The sequence below is a fragment of the Prunus dulcis genome, chromosome 5 (assembly GCF_902201215.1).
Source record: "Prunus dulcis chromosome 5, ALMONDv2, whole genome shotgun sequence".
Lineage (NCBI taxonomy): Eukaryota > Viridiplantae > Streptophyta > Magnoliopsida > Rosales > Rosaceae > Prunus > Prunus dulcis.
Genome location: NC_047654.1, coordinates 340,902 through 357,926, shown reverse-complemented (window position 1 = coordinate 357,926; position 17,025 = coordinate 340,902). Strand labels below are relative to the sequence as shown.

The 17,025-nt window shown below is 35.8% G+C and overlaps 2 protein-coding genes across 2 annotated transcripts; one reads left to right on the top strand and one right to left on the bottom strand.

The window, feature by feature from the left end:
• Positions 1–1,881: 1,881 nt before the first annotated feature.
• LOC117627896 (AT-rich interactive domain-containing protein 5) lies at positions 1,882–12,412 on the bottom strand. Its single transcript, XM_034360193.1, has 15 exons — positions 12,389–12,412; positions 12,085–12,209; positions 11,343–11,656; positions 11,083–11,222; positions 10,913–10,952; positions 7,778–7,830; positions 7,184–7,229; positions 6,362–6,454; positions 5,382–5,504; positions 5,188–5,239; positions 5,033–5,099; positions 4,412–4,478; positions 4,251–4,301; positions 2,582–2,674; positions 1,882–2,195 (listed from the first exon to the last, which is right to left on the bottom strand). Exons 3-15 carry the CDS (start codon positions 11,619–11,621, stop codon positions 2,100–2,102), a joined length of 1,200 nt encoding a protein of 399 aa, XP_034216084.1. The 5' UTR covers positions 11,622–11,656; positions 12,085–12,209; positions 12,389–12,412; the 3' UTR covers positions 1,882–2,099.
• A 1,471-nt stretch (positions 12,413–13,883) lies between these two features.
• LOC117628344 (signaling peptide TAXIMIN 2-like) lies at positions 13,884–14,709 on the top strand. Its single transcript, XM_034360766.1, has 2 exons — positions 13,884–14,260; positions 14,368–14,709. The coding sequence occupies exons 1-2, from the start codon at positions 14,163–14,165 to the stop codon at positions 14,489–14,491; spliced, it is 222 nt and encodes a 73-aa protein (XP_034216657.1). The 5' UTR covers positions 13,884–14,162; the 3' UTR covers positions 14,492–14,709.
• Positions 14,710–17,025: the final 2,316 nt, after the last annotated feature.

Sequence of the window (17,025 nt, the reverse complement as noted above, 5' to 3'; positions counted from 1 at the left end):
TTTAATGTGATTCACCCTATAAATGCTTAGTAGGCCATCGAATGTAGCCTAGTAACCCATTGTCCACTGAACTTTGGAGGACTATATAATCATTTTAGATTAACTTATCTGCTCATTAAGAAACATAATCCCGTAGTAAACACTCATGACTTTTAACTGTCTACCCTTTCCTATTTTCGCCCAATGTTTTCTTAACTTGTCGTCAATATTCAATTAGCTAGCCCACGGTGCAGTTAAAATGGAGAATGAGTTTCTAGTAGATTCTATATGATTGAGACTTTGGAAAACGCCATAGTAGAGAGAATTTTTTTAAAAGAAGCCAAAATGGACAAAATTGCCCTTATTTATTTTTGGATTTCCTAAGGAATCCCTTACATTTGCATGTCTTTGCTTTAAAAATTGAGAGGTTTTTCTGCCTTTTTTGAAAAAGTTTTGGCTTTTTCCAAAAGTGAGAGTTTTTGTGTGGCTAAAACCTAAATTTACTTTTTCATTTTGATAATATATGTTTTTTAGTTGGATTTACTATGTATTTGTTTTATGTTAAAGCTTGAATTAATATGGTTTATATGATTTAATGTGTACTAATGTTTCTAGAAAAAACTATAGGAACAGTAAATACCAACAGAAAAAAAAAAATTTAAATTAATAATTTTAGCTAATCCATCCTTTGAAGAATTTATAGTTCCCCCCTTGAGCACAAGGGTATTGTTAACCAAATTAAAATCACTCTTAACTTGACATGTATGAATCACAGAGAGTATCACCAATACCAAACAACAAAAAATTATGGCCACATGCGACTGCGAAACATTTCACAATCACTAAACTAGCGATCCATACTAAGGAAAAGGCTTGAAATGACCCAATTAGCAGAGCATCAACCAAAGAACATGTGGGGTCCAGTTGCCTCAAAGGCTTGAAATCAATTTGAAATCAGTTGTTGAAATCTTTGAAGAAATCAGGTTGAAAATCAGTATCTTTGAAGCATCTTTTTATAGTGCTTCCGATCTCCAAGTCCACTAAAGATATTTCCTTGACGTAAGGTACTTGGATAGTTCAAGTCAATGTGGGCTTCAAATTGCAGTCAAAGATTGCTTGCGGGTCATGACTTTTCATGACTTGTAGTTAAGTTTTGACCAACTTGTGAGACCCACCAACAAACAATCAACTCCGGCCTTTCGCCAATTTCTGACATATCGAGCCATTTCTTTCTTCCATGATCGATCTGTTTTTCTAAAACTTGAGGCGAGACCTGTAATTTACTTCAGATCCAAACACACAAGGAAAGTGACCAATTGATAGCCGCCTTGCTGGCTTGGCTTAGCTTGCTCTTGAGTTGCAAAATCGAGTTGTCTTGTAGTTGAATTAGCCTTGCTGGCTTTGCATGTTTCTTAGGTACAACCGAATTAAAATACGGCCCCCCCCGTATGGGATTTTTTGTTTTCGGCGTACATACATGCAACTTCTGTGCCTAGTTGCATTACTCATCTCTATTAATTTGGTAGTAAAACGTAACCGAGAGAGCATCATGGAGATGGCATCCCCACAAAAGAAACCTAAGTAATCAATTTGAATCAGCACCAAGCGGACGGAATAAAATATAATCAGCACCAAGCGGACGGAAGAAAATATATCGCGAAACCTAAGCAATCAATTTGAATCAGCACCAAGCGGACGGAAGAAAATATATCGCGAAACCTAAGTAATCAATTTGAATCAGCACCAAGCAGACGGAAGAAAATATAGCGCCGCCAGACAATTAAGGAGTTAACCCAAACATCAAATGGGATTTTAAAAGTTGGGATAAGAGTGGGTGGTGCTAGGATTATTGCAGGGTGATTCATGTTCATGTTCATGGGGGATTTTAACCCAAACGTCAAATTTGGCGGAGCAAGTTCCACTGAACTCATGCAGAAGGCACATGGATGCTGGTATATTTGACTGAATTAACGGATTATACATCAACTCAAATTAATTCCAACTTCAACCTAAATCTCTCCCAACATTAAAAAATAAAATAAAATAAAATAAAATAAAATGTAATTCCTACTCTGAAAAATTGATCAACTAACCCACTAAGGGTGGAAGGTTCACGCTGATCACTGTTCAAAAGGAACACGCACGAATAACCGGCCATGTAGGCTAACCACAGCGGATGTTTGAAGCGGATCAATTTTGCCAGGTAAGCTCACAACCTGAAAACCAGAACAAAGATTGTAAGTGTAACCTCTTTTTTTGTTTTAACTGGTAACAATTCAAATTTATAAAGAAAATGTGCACTGAAGTAACAAATTGTTGATTCTAATGGTTTTGCAACCAGCTCAGACGCTCCCGGTAGATAGTTTAAACACCACAAATTCCAGCAAATAGAAAAAACAAAGCTTCTTGCGGTCCAAATTAGTTTATTGCCTATGGGGATCGAAATGGAATTCCAAGCAGGTGACATCATTTTATTTTACTTTTGGGGGCATAATGCTTCCTTTTCTCAATTCCAACCCTGTCTACCCATTTCTGACATGCACAAACCTTAAAAGCCAGTGGCGACCTTTCTCATTAGTCAATGCTGAAGCTAAAGAGATACCTTTTTAAATGGTGTAATACCCCAAGGATTGTCAACCTGCTCTGGTTGGCCTGTTATAACCAGACGTCCAGCTGGATCTGATTGAACTCGCACCTGAGATGTACCATAGATTAGAACATTCAATCATAGATGTCAAAAATGATGCTGTGAAAATTTTCCAGCCATATGTCAATTGTATTCATGGTCCACATGTATTTAAGGACAATGCAAAAAACTAGGGTCATGTATATTTTCACTCACACATATTGCATCATGGCATGAATACATACGGAAAAACAAATATGGACATGCAAATGAAGATGATTAACCTACAAATTGTCCAAATTGTCACATGATTGACTTCCTCTGCCAGTCATGAACAAATGTTGTGGAGATGTTGATGACATGGGGAAAGTAACAACTACTGGTTTTTGGCAGTTGTAATTCAGAAAAATCTTATGATCTAGTCCAAGGGAAGGTACAGTTGAATTCCCAGGTTTTTGAAAATGGAAACAACAATCCGGATGATGTTTCAACCGGACAAAATGCTTCAAACCATCAGCTAGCCAAGTGTTACAAGTCTCTGGCCAACATGTACAACACAAGCAGAGTGTCCAAATAAGAACTTCATAAGCTCTATTTTTGGAAGATGCTATAAAAGAGGATAAAGACCCTGCTTAGAAATGAACTCATAGAGGAGCTCTAGTGATTCGATGAGGCATGAAGACTTTGCATGTTGAAGGCAATGACTGGTAAGCAACATTATTTAGCACACAAGATTGACTCACTATGAGAAAATATGTAATGTGATCATCACACAAGAAACGTTCGACAAGCTCAAATTAACATTTATGAAATGCCCCATTTTCCTCGAGCTTTCTTGGTTTAGAAACGGAAATGAGACAAATGGTTCTCTTGTATCAATTTCTATTTCTAAGCTGTATCAATACGAAGTATGGTATGATATAGTGCCTCTAGATGTCTGCCATCTCTAATGTGGATGTGTGGGACTTACAAAAGGAATTAAGTCCTGTTACTACATAATTAATTTTGATGGATCCGTTTTACCAATTGGAAATTCTTCTGCAGGCTTCATTATTCGTGTTACAAATGCTAAACCTTTAATAGCAAGATCTAGTCCGCTTGGTCATAAATCTGTTTTGCAGGCAGAAGCTCTGGCTTTAAAGCAAGCAATTTATATAGGCATTGAGGTTTAGATTGTCGTCTTTGGAAAATGAAGGTGACTCCAAAATCCTAACTTTCCTATGGATATTTTACTTGGGTTTAATTTTGATCTGTAAGGTTATAACATCCCTAGAGGATCTTCGTTGTAATTGTACTTTGTTTTAAATATTTTGACCAAAAAAAAAAAAAAACACTAAGCACATGTAGGCTCAGACACAAAACCCCCCACATAAATGCATTCCTTAATCACAGTTATTATCTTTCAACAGATCTCAGGGATCAAAGGAAATAACATATCATCACCAATAGCCACACTAAATGTGGAATAACTAATATCAGAAGGGTGGTAATAAAAAATCATGCAACTGCTCCATCTCAGCCATCCAATTATAACCATTGAAACAATGATCACGCTAAAATCCCCATGTTAACATTCATTATATAAATAAGTACAAAGCAGAGATAAACAGAAGGGTAAAAGGAAGAGGATTCTACAAGGGCTCACCTCCTCACGCAGAAGACCAGGTACCAAAGCATATACCTCAAAGCAATCTTTCTGAGCATATAGAGAGTGAAAGTAGTTAGAACCAACAAAAGAGAGCCAAAATTTGAATCAAATCTAGATCTTGGGAAGAATATCAGGAGAAGAATACAAAACGCACTTACAGTTTCTCGTACATTGATCTTCACCCAATCAGCTGGAGGTCCAAGATCAACAACAGTCGTGACTACCCTACCAGATGAAAACATGTAGCCTTTGATTTGATCAGGAAAAAAAAATAAGAAACAAAAAAATTCAAATGCAGCCTTAATGTAAATCAGATTTGTTGCTTAATAAATGTACTTAACAAAGTTTTACCTCCTTGATAGCATGGGGATGTTTTGAGGCAGTTAGGGAATGTATTGTTTGTTACATATTACAGCCTTCCTAAAAGGTGCACTTCTATTATTTTTCCAACACCCAAAGCACAAAGGATAGTCCAATGTCCAATGGTCAAAATCTTTTTAAAGTCCTTTCCTTCTTTTGCAAATGAAGATTTACGAATCCAAAACTATACACAAATGTTTTAGTAAGATTTCTTCCAAATTCAGGTATAACGCAAAAGAGTCCACAAAAGTAAAATGAATGCTAACACAATCACTTCTTAGCAATGCATGAAAATAAAAATAGTTAACTTAAACTAGTACAGAGAAGAGGTGATCTAAAACAGAGAAATCATAGCAAAAATATAATATATATATATATATATATAATTACAGAAATGACCAACGAGTAACAATCGTAACTGCTTATCTGCCTCAATATTTGCAGTTGCATGCTCCAGGTTAGTTGGTGCCCTGTGTTTAATCGAACCTGACAACACAAGACAATATAATAATAAATGCATTTTTGCAAAAAATATAGATTGGCCAGAAATATATTTCACTGTTGGGAAACATACCAATGCTTTTAAGATTCTTTTCACGCTTTGAGGTAGAACTTAAGTTCTTGTCCTACAAAAAAAAAAAAAAAAAAAAAAGCATTTTCAAAATAAAAAAAATTGAACTGTAATGAAAGACGTACAAATTCTCCAGACATACAAAACTTATAAAAAGAAGTATAATCATTATATCAAGACATAGAGTTACAGTGCACCTTAATAATAGGTTCGGCAACTTCACCATATCCAACAAGACGCTGTGCATGCCAACCCTGCATAGCACGAGCTGCAGCATCCCTTCGTGCCCTGCCTGATCCAGGAGTTTGATGACCACTTGCCTGCACAAGAGACAGATGAAAGTATCACTGAGAGAGAGAGAGAGAGAGATAATATTATGCAGTTAGTGCCTTATACTGACTATTAAGAAAGTCAACTAAACAACACCATGAAAAGTTTCCATTAAGTAAATTTAACACGAACCCTCAACCTATGTTGCACAGATACAGATACAGTTATGGCGATAAGATACGATACATACAGCAATGCGGAAAATCTAGAAAAACTAGCATACCGGTATGGCAAGGATATGGACATTAAAATAATATATACTTGTAAACATAATTTACATTGCAAATTAATTGTTCATCTATCATGTTCATTTTCCATGATACCACACAAAATAAAATATAAAATATTAAAGCATGCTTATTCTCCGTACAAAATAGCAAATCTTCTTCTTTCTTCTTATTTCTGGGAGCCATTTTTTCTCAGAATGAGAAATCCTAGGTCATTTCCTCTTTCTGTCAAACATGAAGATGTGGGGTAGGTCTGATAACTTTTAAAAATTAAATTTTGAACCCCATATTTTTTTAATGTTTCAAAAGACCACTGAATTTTTAAAATAATTCAAAATGACCCCTGGAAATCTCTTGACCATATCATGCTGTCCTGTGTGTATCAATGCTGTATTGATGCCATATCCCATAGTCAACTAAATAAAAACCCAACAATACCCAATTTTCTGTATTGGATATGTATTGGAGTGTATCTAACCCATATCATTATCCATATCCCTCTCAGATTCTCACCCTGGCTCAATTTGGAAGAATCAGTGCAACATAGCCCTTAGCCTAGTACAGAAAAGGATATTCTAGATGCAATCGAAGAAGTACATAATAAATAAATGAAATTCCACCTCCTTCTCAACGGTCGTGGACTGAGTGACAGGTCCAACAGGAAGTCGAAGCTCACCAGTTTGCCTCTTATGCTTCTCATACTCCAAAAGTGCCTGCACAAGTTGATAAATTCAGGGAATAGAAGACAAATGAAATAATACAAGCATTGGCAACAAGTAGCAATTTGATATGATGACTAAAACAATAATACCTGGGAAACAGAGTCTAATAGGAACAGATTCAAGGAACTCATTTTTAGTGGGGTCAAGCTCCCTGTGAGAAATAGACCTTATACACCTTTCACGACAGTAAAGATAATTGAAAAACATAGCATATCCCTTTCGTATGTTAAGAAACAGGAAGCATATCCCCTTTATTATGCAAATGAAACAACGAATCCACTTTATTATTAAGTATTAACATTATTAACTAGACTAGAAGACCCAAGTCATGATCCTCCCACTTAACTACTATCCAAATAGTGTTCCCAAAACCTGTATGAATAGAATCACACATAGTACAGTAATCATCATGAGTTAATCCCTACTGATAAATCAAGTTTCTTTTTGTTTGTTTGTTTTTTTTATATATAAATCCACCAATCGGCAAAGTGAAACAGCTTTGAAACTGCCCCTCCCCACGGAACCCTACAATCTTTGCGAGGTAGGAAACACTAAGAAATAGCTAGATAGGTACCTTTGGGGGTTTCGAACCTCAGCCCACATGGGAGCAAACCATGGGCCTGGCCATTCCAACTAACCCCTCGTTGGTGATAGATCAAGTTTCTATTAAAGGACCAAAATTAGTAGTTGATCATCATATCGTCCCTAAATAGGCATTACCTTCTCGTAAAATATGCGGAATGTCCAAGATACTGTTGTGCAAGTCCTGAAGGAGATAAAGAGAAACAGTTCAGTCCATCAGATGGAATAATGTACTTTGCAAAGAATTAGATGAAAAATAAGAGCTGTATTAAATCCAGCAACATAGTATGTTATGAAGCTAACAACCAAAATAATAAATAATAAATAATAATAATGGAAAATATAGCAGCAAGATTTTAGTTGTATGCAACATTTCTTTTCTTTGCTATTTTTTTTTTCTTTCCGAGGACATGATCTATATGAAGATCATAAACCAAAATCCATAATGAGCTCCAACAATAAAACAGCTAAACTCCAAATGTCAAAGAAATTCAGCTTCTAAATTTTTTGTAACAGCAATCTTTTCTTTTATATTGGGGACGTGAGCTATATGCAGATTACAAACCAAAATCTGTAACAACCTGCAACAGTAGATCATCTAAACTCAAAATATCAAAGTAAGGTAGGTTCTATGCTATATTTTATATAAGAGTACTGCAAGTTCTAAACTTTAAGATTAATGCAGGTTCTAAATGATTGCTAGAAAATAACTACAAACAATATGTCCCTTACTTGGGCGGGTGGAAGGACTCTCCTACTTGCCGCCATAACTTTGATGCAGTCACCTGCAGTTACCCAGAATATAATCCAACAAATAAACATTTAGACATGATCTCTTACTCCAGCACATAATTTAATGTAATCAAAACTCCAATTGCAGATTCATATATTGAAGTGAAATTTTAAACTCAACCGAGTTTTCAGGAAGTTTATAAATACTCCTAAAGTCCTTGTAGCTTATAAGTTTAGGGTTTTAATGATAATAAAACCAGGGCAGCAAAAACTCTTATGCAAGCAATTATAAACCACAATAACAGTTATCTTTTACTAATCAATGGAAACAATAATAATTCCACTTGTCAACATCAATATTACTATTACATGAATGGAAAAGGTAAAGTTTTTAAAGTGGCATAACGCATTGTGCGAAGGAACCCACAGAATCTAAGAAACAGTTTCCTATATAATCAGGGCCAAGGTTTAGTCAATATTCCAAGCATATGCACAACTTCCTAAATAACTAATTCAAATAGTTTGTCTGTGTTCCAGTTCCATATAGAGTTTTGAGGAGCGAAACAAAGAGTTAGGGATTTGGTTTTATATGAGCCTAGCATTTTGCAAATTTAAGCCCAAATTTCTGTAATGTTGAAAGGCCTTCAATGCTGAAGGTGCCTGAGTGATTTAAAATGCAAAGTTAGAAATGAAGTCTTTCATTTAGTTCACCAAATAGGATGGTGCATGCAATCGGGCAATAGATGTGCACTTCCGCACATTGCACCCTTTTGTATGTGTCAAAAAGAAAGATAGTAGATGGAAAGAGAAAAGAAAGGAAGTATATGGAACGATAAAGAGAGAAGAAGAAGACAAGGAGGAGGAAGAGGAGGAAGTCAGCTAGGGTTTTCTAGTCCGCACAGTTTGAATACCAAAGTCTAAAAAATGATTTACATGAAGGCGGGAGGCCAATCCAAGTCAAACAAGGAAACAAAAATAAAATAAAATCACACCAAAAATGGAATCTAGAATAATGGAAAGTTCCCAAACGAATTAAATAACATTAAATAAACTGCATAAATTCTAACATTCCCACTCAAGCGCAATAAACTATAGAGTAGTACCATAGCATGGCTGAAGTGATGCTACAAACAAATATTTTTTTGACATATAGCCAAACAGTAACAGGTCAGCCAATAAACTTAAGAGCAGTGTTTAACGTCAGGCAAATTAATTTATGACGGCTCACGTTCTAAAGTCCAAGGGATTCTTCTTTTGAGCTACCCAAATCGAAACCTTAAGAGTTTTAATAAATCGTTGAAGCTCTTCAAAATTCTCTTTGATTCCCACAGTATTTATCTATACATTGTATCAATGGACATGGCTCCACCTCTCCTCGTGTGTGAAGCATATGGGTAGACTTGGGGTGACTCCAAGCCCCTTTGGTGTGTTGCTCAACGCCAGTGTGATGCCAGAATTTTTCTTTAGGGAGTGATTAAAAACACCCAAAGGACGGAGTGAGTCCAGATCTCTTTTTTATTCCTTCCTCTTACTATTGTCCTACATCACATTTCTGGAAGACATAGGAACTATTGTTTCATTAAATGCTTCTTTGCATATCATGTTTCAAAAGCATTCTTTTCGGAGCTGGTGCGAGAAGACAATTTGTATTTGTCTGAGCATAACATAAATCTTAGAAAGGAAGTTAGTAGAATTATACTTGTTTTCCTTTCGTCAAAATTAATCCAGAACCAAACCAGTTTTACCTGCCTAAGTTCCCTATACATAGATGGTTATGCTTGGTTCTTGGTTAATTTGAACAAGTTCAATTTGTTTTTTCGCGCAAAATTAAACTAATTTGTGAGAAATTAATTCAATTTGCTTTGAAAATTCAAAACTTTTTGGGTGAGACTATCATCATCATACCAAAGTTTTGAGATTGGAGGTAGTTAAAGCTAAACTCTCTACTCCTCCTCTTGAGGTAATTTACTATATGGAATTTTCATAAGCCGGTTGAATTTCAGAATATAAGATTAGACTTGAAGTTGTCAAATTTTTGCTTTGAATGTGATAAATTGTAGAACCTTTCAATCCAATACTATTCTTGGATTATTAATGGTTTTAAAAATCCAGCAACCCCTACACAACCACCTCTAATACAATAACAAATTCTAAAATCTAAAAGATTGAGACACAAGATTTGTACCTTACAACAAATGTGGTTCAGAACATTGTTTTTTCTCAGATGCTTTTGATGACCATATGTTTGTGATAAATTGTGTAAGTCCAACTTATTGGTCGGTGCAGGTTAAAGACAAGACTGCACACCGGCAGTAACCTTAGTCATTTTGAAACTTCGAACATCCAAATTGGAACTTTGTAATACCCTTTTAACATTCTTCTATTTGTCTCAAACTTCCATCAAATATCTTCATCTTCTATTTCTTTTATTTTTTTCCTCTCAGGGTAAAGCATTAAAGTTGTGAGTCAAAGCCTATGGGAAACAGAAAGAGAATCACAAAAAGGCCCATAAATATGATCTCCAAATGGTCCAAGTGGGTAATCTGTTGCTGAAGTATACTAATGTTTTGTTATGGTTTTAACTATGCTTCTTTCATCAATCATTATTTTAAAGATCAAAATTAATAGAGTTGAACAATAATGTCCTGATTTTCTCAAAGTTACCAAAATTTACCAAATTCACTATATATAGTAGGTGAACTTCCCCTCACATGATTCAGAAAATATTTCATATGCCACAAATATAGTTGGTGAGCTTTTCCTCACCAAAATCACTGTATATAGTTGGTGAACCTTCCCACACATACCATGAATGAGCCTAATATAATTCAACTATCAACTCATTTAATCTACTTATCAGGTTCCATTCATTTGCATCTATCATAAGATCCCAGTATTTAACAGTCCAGACAATAAATTAACGATAGGACAAACATTTTTAAATTGCAAAAGTATAGTTTTAATAAGTTTGGCACGGTTTGGTGAAATTATAAACCAGTAAATCTATGGAACTTTCAATTAAGTTCTACTTGAGTGCAAGCATTCTTTGCAATGCTTTGTCTACAGCAGACAGATATGAAATTATGCTAAACATTAAGTTTAATTAATCCAAAGAGAAACAAGATGCATACATACCACATCGTAGCCACCCAATCTAGTAACAGCCCTCCATAACCTACATCCCACAAAAAGTATGCAGAGATTAGACCACACCTGATTTCAGTCTTCAGACACACATAATTACTCTTTTTTATGCAAAAGACACATAATTTATACAGTGAAAATAATTATTTCCAGAATCTTACTTGAGGCAATTCAGCGGCTCTCCATAAAACTTAGGGGCCTTAAATTCCAAGGTGTTTTCCTTGTAGAAACTTTCCACCTCCTTCATAAATGCTGCTTGCTGCGATGGTGTACCATCGCCCGTATCCTCAGCCTCAGCCATCTGCAAATTAGAAAAGCAAAATAAAAGAAGTAATGCAATTGAGAATTATAGCCGGGAAAGAGAACACTCATTGCATTAAAGTCATTCATAAACAAAAACATTATGTCTGGAACTAGGTACCTCGGTATCGTTCGACCCATTCTTCAACTCCCCCACCCCTACATGTTTATCTACAGGTTTGAGCTGATTTTTGACAGTGGCATTGCTGCCATCAGCCTTGTTTTCTATGGGCACATCACTAAGAAGAGCCTCATTGACTTTAACATCATCACCAACATTTCCCTCATGAGTAGCCGGCTTGTCCTGAATAGCATCCCTCATAACTTGATCATTTGTTTCCGGTTGAGGTGGCTGCCCAAGTTGATCCTTCTCTTGGCCCAATTTTTCCTTGTCCTCCATCTAAATTATAATGATTTGATTTTACACTCTGAAATCTGAATGCAATATAATATTCAATCAGATAATGTTCATTTTATACATACTAATAAAATGAAGTAATATATATACTGCTTCCTTCCTGGCGCTGAATGGAATAAAATAAACACATAATTTAACAAAACACAGGAGAATCATGCAATGGCACTTTTGGTTTTCCTTGTTCTTGAGAAATAGTTTCTGGAAAATCCAAACCCTAACATTCGGCCTGGTCCTAGCAAGAGTGTGAAGTTCTCAATCTCTTGTTTTATTTTTTAAAATTAAATAATAAATAAAGTACGAAAGAAAGAACGCACGCACAACCAATCGAAGTTGTTTGCTGCGGTTTCGTTGATTTAACTAGGGGACCGAAGAGAGGAATAATAAAATTGGATCAAAAGACACGAAAAGAGTTATAATTTATAAATTCAAGCACTCAAGCGAATACCAAGAAAATGGGTCTTTGTTGCCTGTAGGCTGTAAAAGTGGCGGCCGAGACTGAGAGTGAGAGTGAGAGATAGCACCGGCAGAGAAGTGAAACGGCGTCGTCTAGGGCAGGGTAGGGCTTTGGGGCTGGAAATGCAGCAGCAGGAGGTAAATTAATGGGAGGGCAGAGACGGAAAAGTAAATAATAATACAAGGAAAGTGAATTGTTGTTATAAGGAATACATGGAAACGTACGTTTTTGTTTTTATGAACGAACTATGGCATCATGTAGAGTAGAGCTTGTAAGTAAGAGAAGATAACAGCACCTCTCAGTGCTGCAATTTTATTTAATGCCGGTCGACAGTTGACGAAGACGACACCAAAATTCAGCAAAAACCAAAAGCCACTGCTGGCTGGCGAGTGGCGATCTGCTCTCTGTGTGTGTGATCTTTTGTTCCTCCTCTCCGATTTAAAAGCACCTTTGACTCGACATTAGTGAACACTCAACATCCGGACAATTTATCTTACCAAATTCAATTCCAGGGCTTTTTAAATGGACCTGTTAATCGGTTTAGTTTAACAAGTTTTTTAATATATAATTTTTGAAGTTTTAAAAGGGCTTAAATGTCTATTTGGGCTCTAATTTTGCATGACCATGCCCAGTTAGATTGCGTAGCTTGGTATGGCCCAGACCAAGCAGTTACGAGAAGGAAGGCCCAGAAATGGGTTAAGGAATCATGATGATAATATTAGGAGGAGAAGTCTTTTACTTGCGAAAAGCAACAATTTTTGAATCTCAAGTTGGTATTAGTTGTTGTTGGAGAACGTCAGAAATTAACCAAATAACAGAATAAAAAATAAAACGAAATAAATTCTATTTATAACAATAGATCAAATCAATACAACAATAAATTAAATTGAAAATATTAATTTGGTTGGTGATAGAGTCCTGCAGAGTTGCAATGTCCTTATTACAAATCAAAGCCTATAATGTGATTCCAAAATTCTATGTACTATGGCTTGAACGAAGTGTCTATTATATAAAGGTCTGAAGACCAGTGACGGACTTAGGAATCTTGTCTCTAGAGTCATAGAGTAAAAGTTCAATTTTTTTTTTTTTTTTTTGCAGTGGCGACAATGAAGGAGATGGGGGTTAAAGGTTTTGGGGGGTGGAGATTGGGGATATAGGGTTGAGGAGAAAAGAATTGGGGTTGAGGGATTTTGGAATGGCTGGAACTATTTTAATTTTTTAAAACGATGCCGTTTTGGCCAGCGTGTTTATAAAAAAATAAATAAATAAGTGCCGTTTTAGCCAGCATGTTTTAAAAAAAAAGAAACGGTACGGTGGAAGGCATTTCATGGGATTGCACAGTTAGCTCAAGAGGACATTCGAACTTATTTCCATAGAGTCCATAGGGTCGTTTGACCCCATTAACCCCACTGTGGGTCCGTCTCTACTGAAGACGTCTTCATCCAACAACTATTAACAAAATTTGAATTTCAAATCATGATATTATCTAAAAAATGAATTTATCATTAATAAAAAAAATTATTAATTATATTTAGTAATGATTAAGCGAAAAAAATATTTTTTTTGTTTGAGTCGCACGTAATGAATACGAAAACAGAAGAAGCTTCAGTGTGGAAACCATCCAGAGGGAAGTCTTCACACGTAGTTCACAATCTAGACTTTTGACCAATAGAAAAACAGAAGAAGCTTCTGGGAAACGAATTTCCTCAACTAACCCCAACAACTTCAACAAATTCAAATATCCTTGAGTTTGGCAAAGGATAATTCTGTCCAATCCTAAAACACAGAGAGAGGGCGCGCGGTTGCATTCCGCGTCCGCCTCACGTCAGGTTTCCTTCCTTGGAATTAATTAATTTACAAGTCCGCCTCCGTCTCACAGCAGTTATTCTTCCTTCCTACAAATTAATTTACAAGTCCGCCTGCCTTTATGACAACTTCAACATTCTCCATCTTCTCTTTCAAAATCCACAAAGAAACCACAACGCTTCTCAAAACCCATATATATTAAAGAGATATGAGACAAGTGTTTTAGGTGAAGGCAAGAGTTTTGTTGTTGTTGATCAATTAGCATGGGAGATTGCAGGCCATTGGGTTTCTTGCTGGGTTTGCCTTTTGCTTTGGTTGCATTGGTCTTATCTGTTGTTGGTGCTGTCATCTGGGTTCTTGGGTGAGTTCATTCATACACATGCAATGGCTGTCTTCTTGTTACATGAATTATCTTCTTGTTAAATCAATTCCTTAGATGTAATGTTCTTTGTTCTTTTTGTTTTGCAGGTCGGTTTTGAGTTGCTTGTGTCCATGCTGCTGTTGTGTTGGTGGGTTAGCGAATTTGGCAGTCACTCTTATCAAGCTTCCTGTAAAAATAATTAGATGGTTCATCGATAAGATCCCTTGTTGAAGATGTCAGGGTAGGGTTTCGAGGGAATTTGTACGATTATTTGTTCTGATTTTTCAGAAAATTCATGATTTGTAATTAGGTAGTATATTCGATTACACCACCATATATTGTTAGATTGTATGCTGCATTTGTTATTTTTCTTCATCTGTGTCGAGTTGGTTAAGAGTTTGTGCACCTCCATGATGGTGGATCGTGGGGTAGGAAGTTTTCTAGTTGAATTTTTATATGATATCAACACATGGCACCTTTAACTTCTCCTCAAATTTTGCGATTATTATTTATTTATTTATTTTGGTAAAAACTTTGCGGATATAAAATTTCATTATTTAAGAAGCCTACATATTTTAAGAATACAATCTATATTCTGTGGACTTTGTTGGAAGATTTAGGGCCCGTGGTATCTTACTTGGATTCATTTTTCTAATTACTTGGATTCATTTTCTAAATTCAAAAACAACATTTGAGTCCAAAGTCTATAATTCACGTTTGATAAAGCCCATGTTTTAAAAGTCCAACTTAAAAACAACTTAAAAGAGGACCAATATTTTTTTTATTTTTAAAAAAGGGTTTTACATTCTCTCTCTCTCTCTCTCTCTCTCTCTTAAAATCGATATTTAAAAACTCATGTTTAAAATATATATATATATAAATTTTGAGTTATTTTTTTTAATAGGATACCAAACAGACCCTTAAAAGCTTTGATATAAGCCCTCACACAAGAACTCAAGATGGTATCTAGTTTGAGTTACGAACATTTATTAAAATAAAAATTAACTTGGTGATATTTTTGGATCATATTCCTAGTTCTAATCATTGTCAATATTCTTTTTTTATTTGTCAAATGGGGTTTAGTTTTTAATAATGGTATGGGCACCAACTTGTTGACCAACTTATAGATACCAACACAGGTGGCACATGATATGAAAAAAAAAAAAAAAAAAAAAAAAAAAAAAAAGAAAAGAAAAAAAAAGAGCACCCAACGATTCCCCTCCCTCGTTCCCTTCACTTCTGTAAAACCCTAAAAACCCAAGGATGATTATCATAAACAAATTAGTTTAAATTCTTATTTTTTATTCTAAGAACAGGAAGGTTCCACCAAAAGCAAACAAGGTTGAGATTTACGACTCTTTTTGCTTTATTCCTATTGACATGAATTGTCAATGAAATTGAAAGAAAAAAAGGCTTTGATAAAAGGACAAGCTTCAGATCTAAAGATTGTTCTCTCACCATTGTGCTACAATGTCAAGATCTAATTAAGAACATGAAATATGATAACCAAACTTGCAACCTAGCTTAATTCAATTTCATCTGATGCGGTGGCAAAACCAAAATACAGGACTTGGCAGCCTATACCTAGAATTGCATAAAGATTGGCAGCGTTCTAGGTTTCTTTTTTCTGTTGGGGCTGGGGGAGGCAAGGGGCTTAATGTGGAATGATGGTTGGCCTATTTTTTGTTGCTGTTTTTTTATTTTATTTTTCCCTTTTTTGGGAACAAAATATGTAATTAAAAAAAATTGAGGTGGCGGTGACATGGTACATGTGTTGGTGTTAATAAAGTTGGTAAACAAGTTGGTGTCTGTTATTCCTTTAAGGGTAATGCTAGGGAGACCATTTATTTGTACCACATCTGATATGGCTGATGAGTTGGCTATGCCACATCATTAAATGAGTTTTAAATTTTTTTTTTCACCCTTCACTTTATAGAAGCCTAAGCGACACTTAGTGCCAATACATCCCCCAAGGCCTCCGTCTTGTCGAGGCACAGTACCTTTAGCTCACCGACCCCTTTCTCTCCCTACCAGACGCCCCCGAGGGCTACTAGGCCTCCTACCAAGCCCTAGCCTCCGAGTTTGTCCCCAATTTCGACATTCGCACCTCATGCGGCTTCGAGACTAGCTAGATGTCATAAGGTTACATGAACATCACCACCATGCAGCAGTTCGAAGCCCTAGTCGGAAAAGCCATGCTTAAGAACGTCATCGATAACTATAACCAGTCTCTCAAGAATAGCTCGCCATGTACCTCTTACACCACCAGCTTGTCCAGTTCAAAAGCCTGGTATTTGACTAGTAAGTCCATCAAAAATGTCTCCACTTGCACGACATACCTGTCGATTTAAGTGGCGGCTTTCGCTAATCAGTACGATCCGACTGATATCAGGACCGCCTAGTGCTTGTTTGCGCTCAATTTCTCGACACATAGCTCCGATAAGAAGAAAATGACTGTTATTTTGATTTCTTTAGTTACTTGTGTTGTTGCGTTCTTGTGGCATAAATATGACCAATTTATGATCAAGAAGAGGAGAAAGGATTATAATGATAAAATTGAGAAGAGTTTGGGTTCTGCCTTAGAGTCAATTAGGGGAAGCATTACTTTGATTAAGTTTAAATACGGATAGATTAGTGCCCAGGGCTGGTCCATTGATTTTGGATACCTGTTCAAAGAGAGATGTTGATGCCCTATATATACAACTTAAAAAAAATTCATAATCCATAAATAGAACCAAATGCACCCTTAGTGACATCAATTACAT

Coding starts and splice junctions, on each gene's coding strand:
- LOC117627896 (XM_034360193.1), bottom strand. CDS start 11,621: ATGGAGGACAAGGAAAAATTGGGCCAAGAGAAGGATCAACTTGGGCAG. Junction 11,223..11,342: donor ATGGGTCGAACGATACCGAG/GTACCTAGTTCC, acceptor TCTAATTTGCAG/ATGGCTGAGGCTGAGGATAC. Junction 2,675..4,250: donor CTGGTCTTCTGCGTGAGGAG/GTGAGCCCTTGT, acceptor GGTACATCTCAG/GTGCGAGTTCAATCAGATCC.
- LOC117628344 (XM_034360766.1), top strand. CDS start 14,163: ATGGGAGATTGCAGGCCATTGGGTTTCTTGCTGGGTTTGCCTTTTGCT. Junction 14,261..14,367: donor GCTGTCATCTGGGTTCTTGG/GTGAGTTCATTC, acceptor TTTGTTTTGCAG/GTCGGTTTTGAGTTGCTTGT.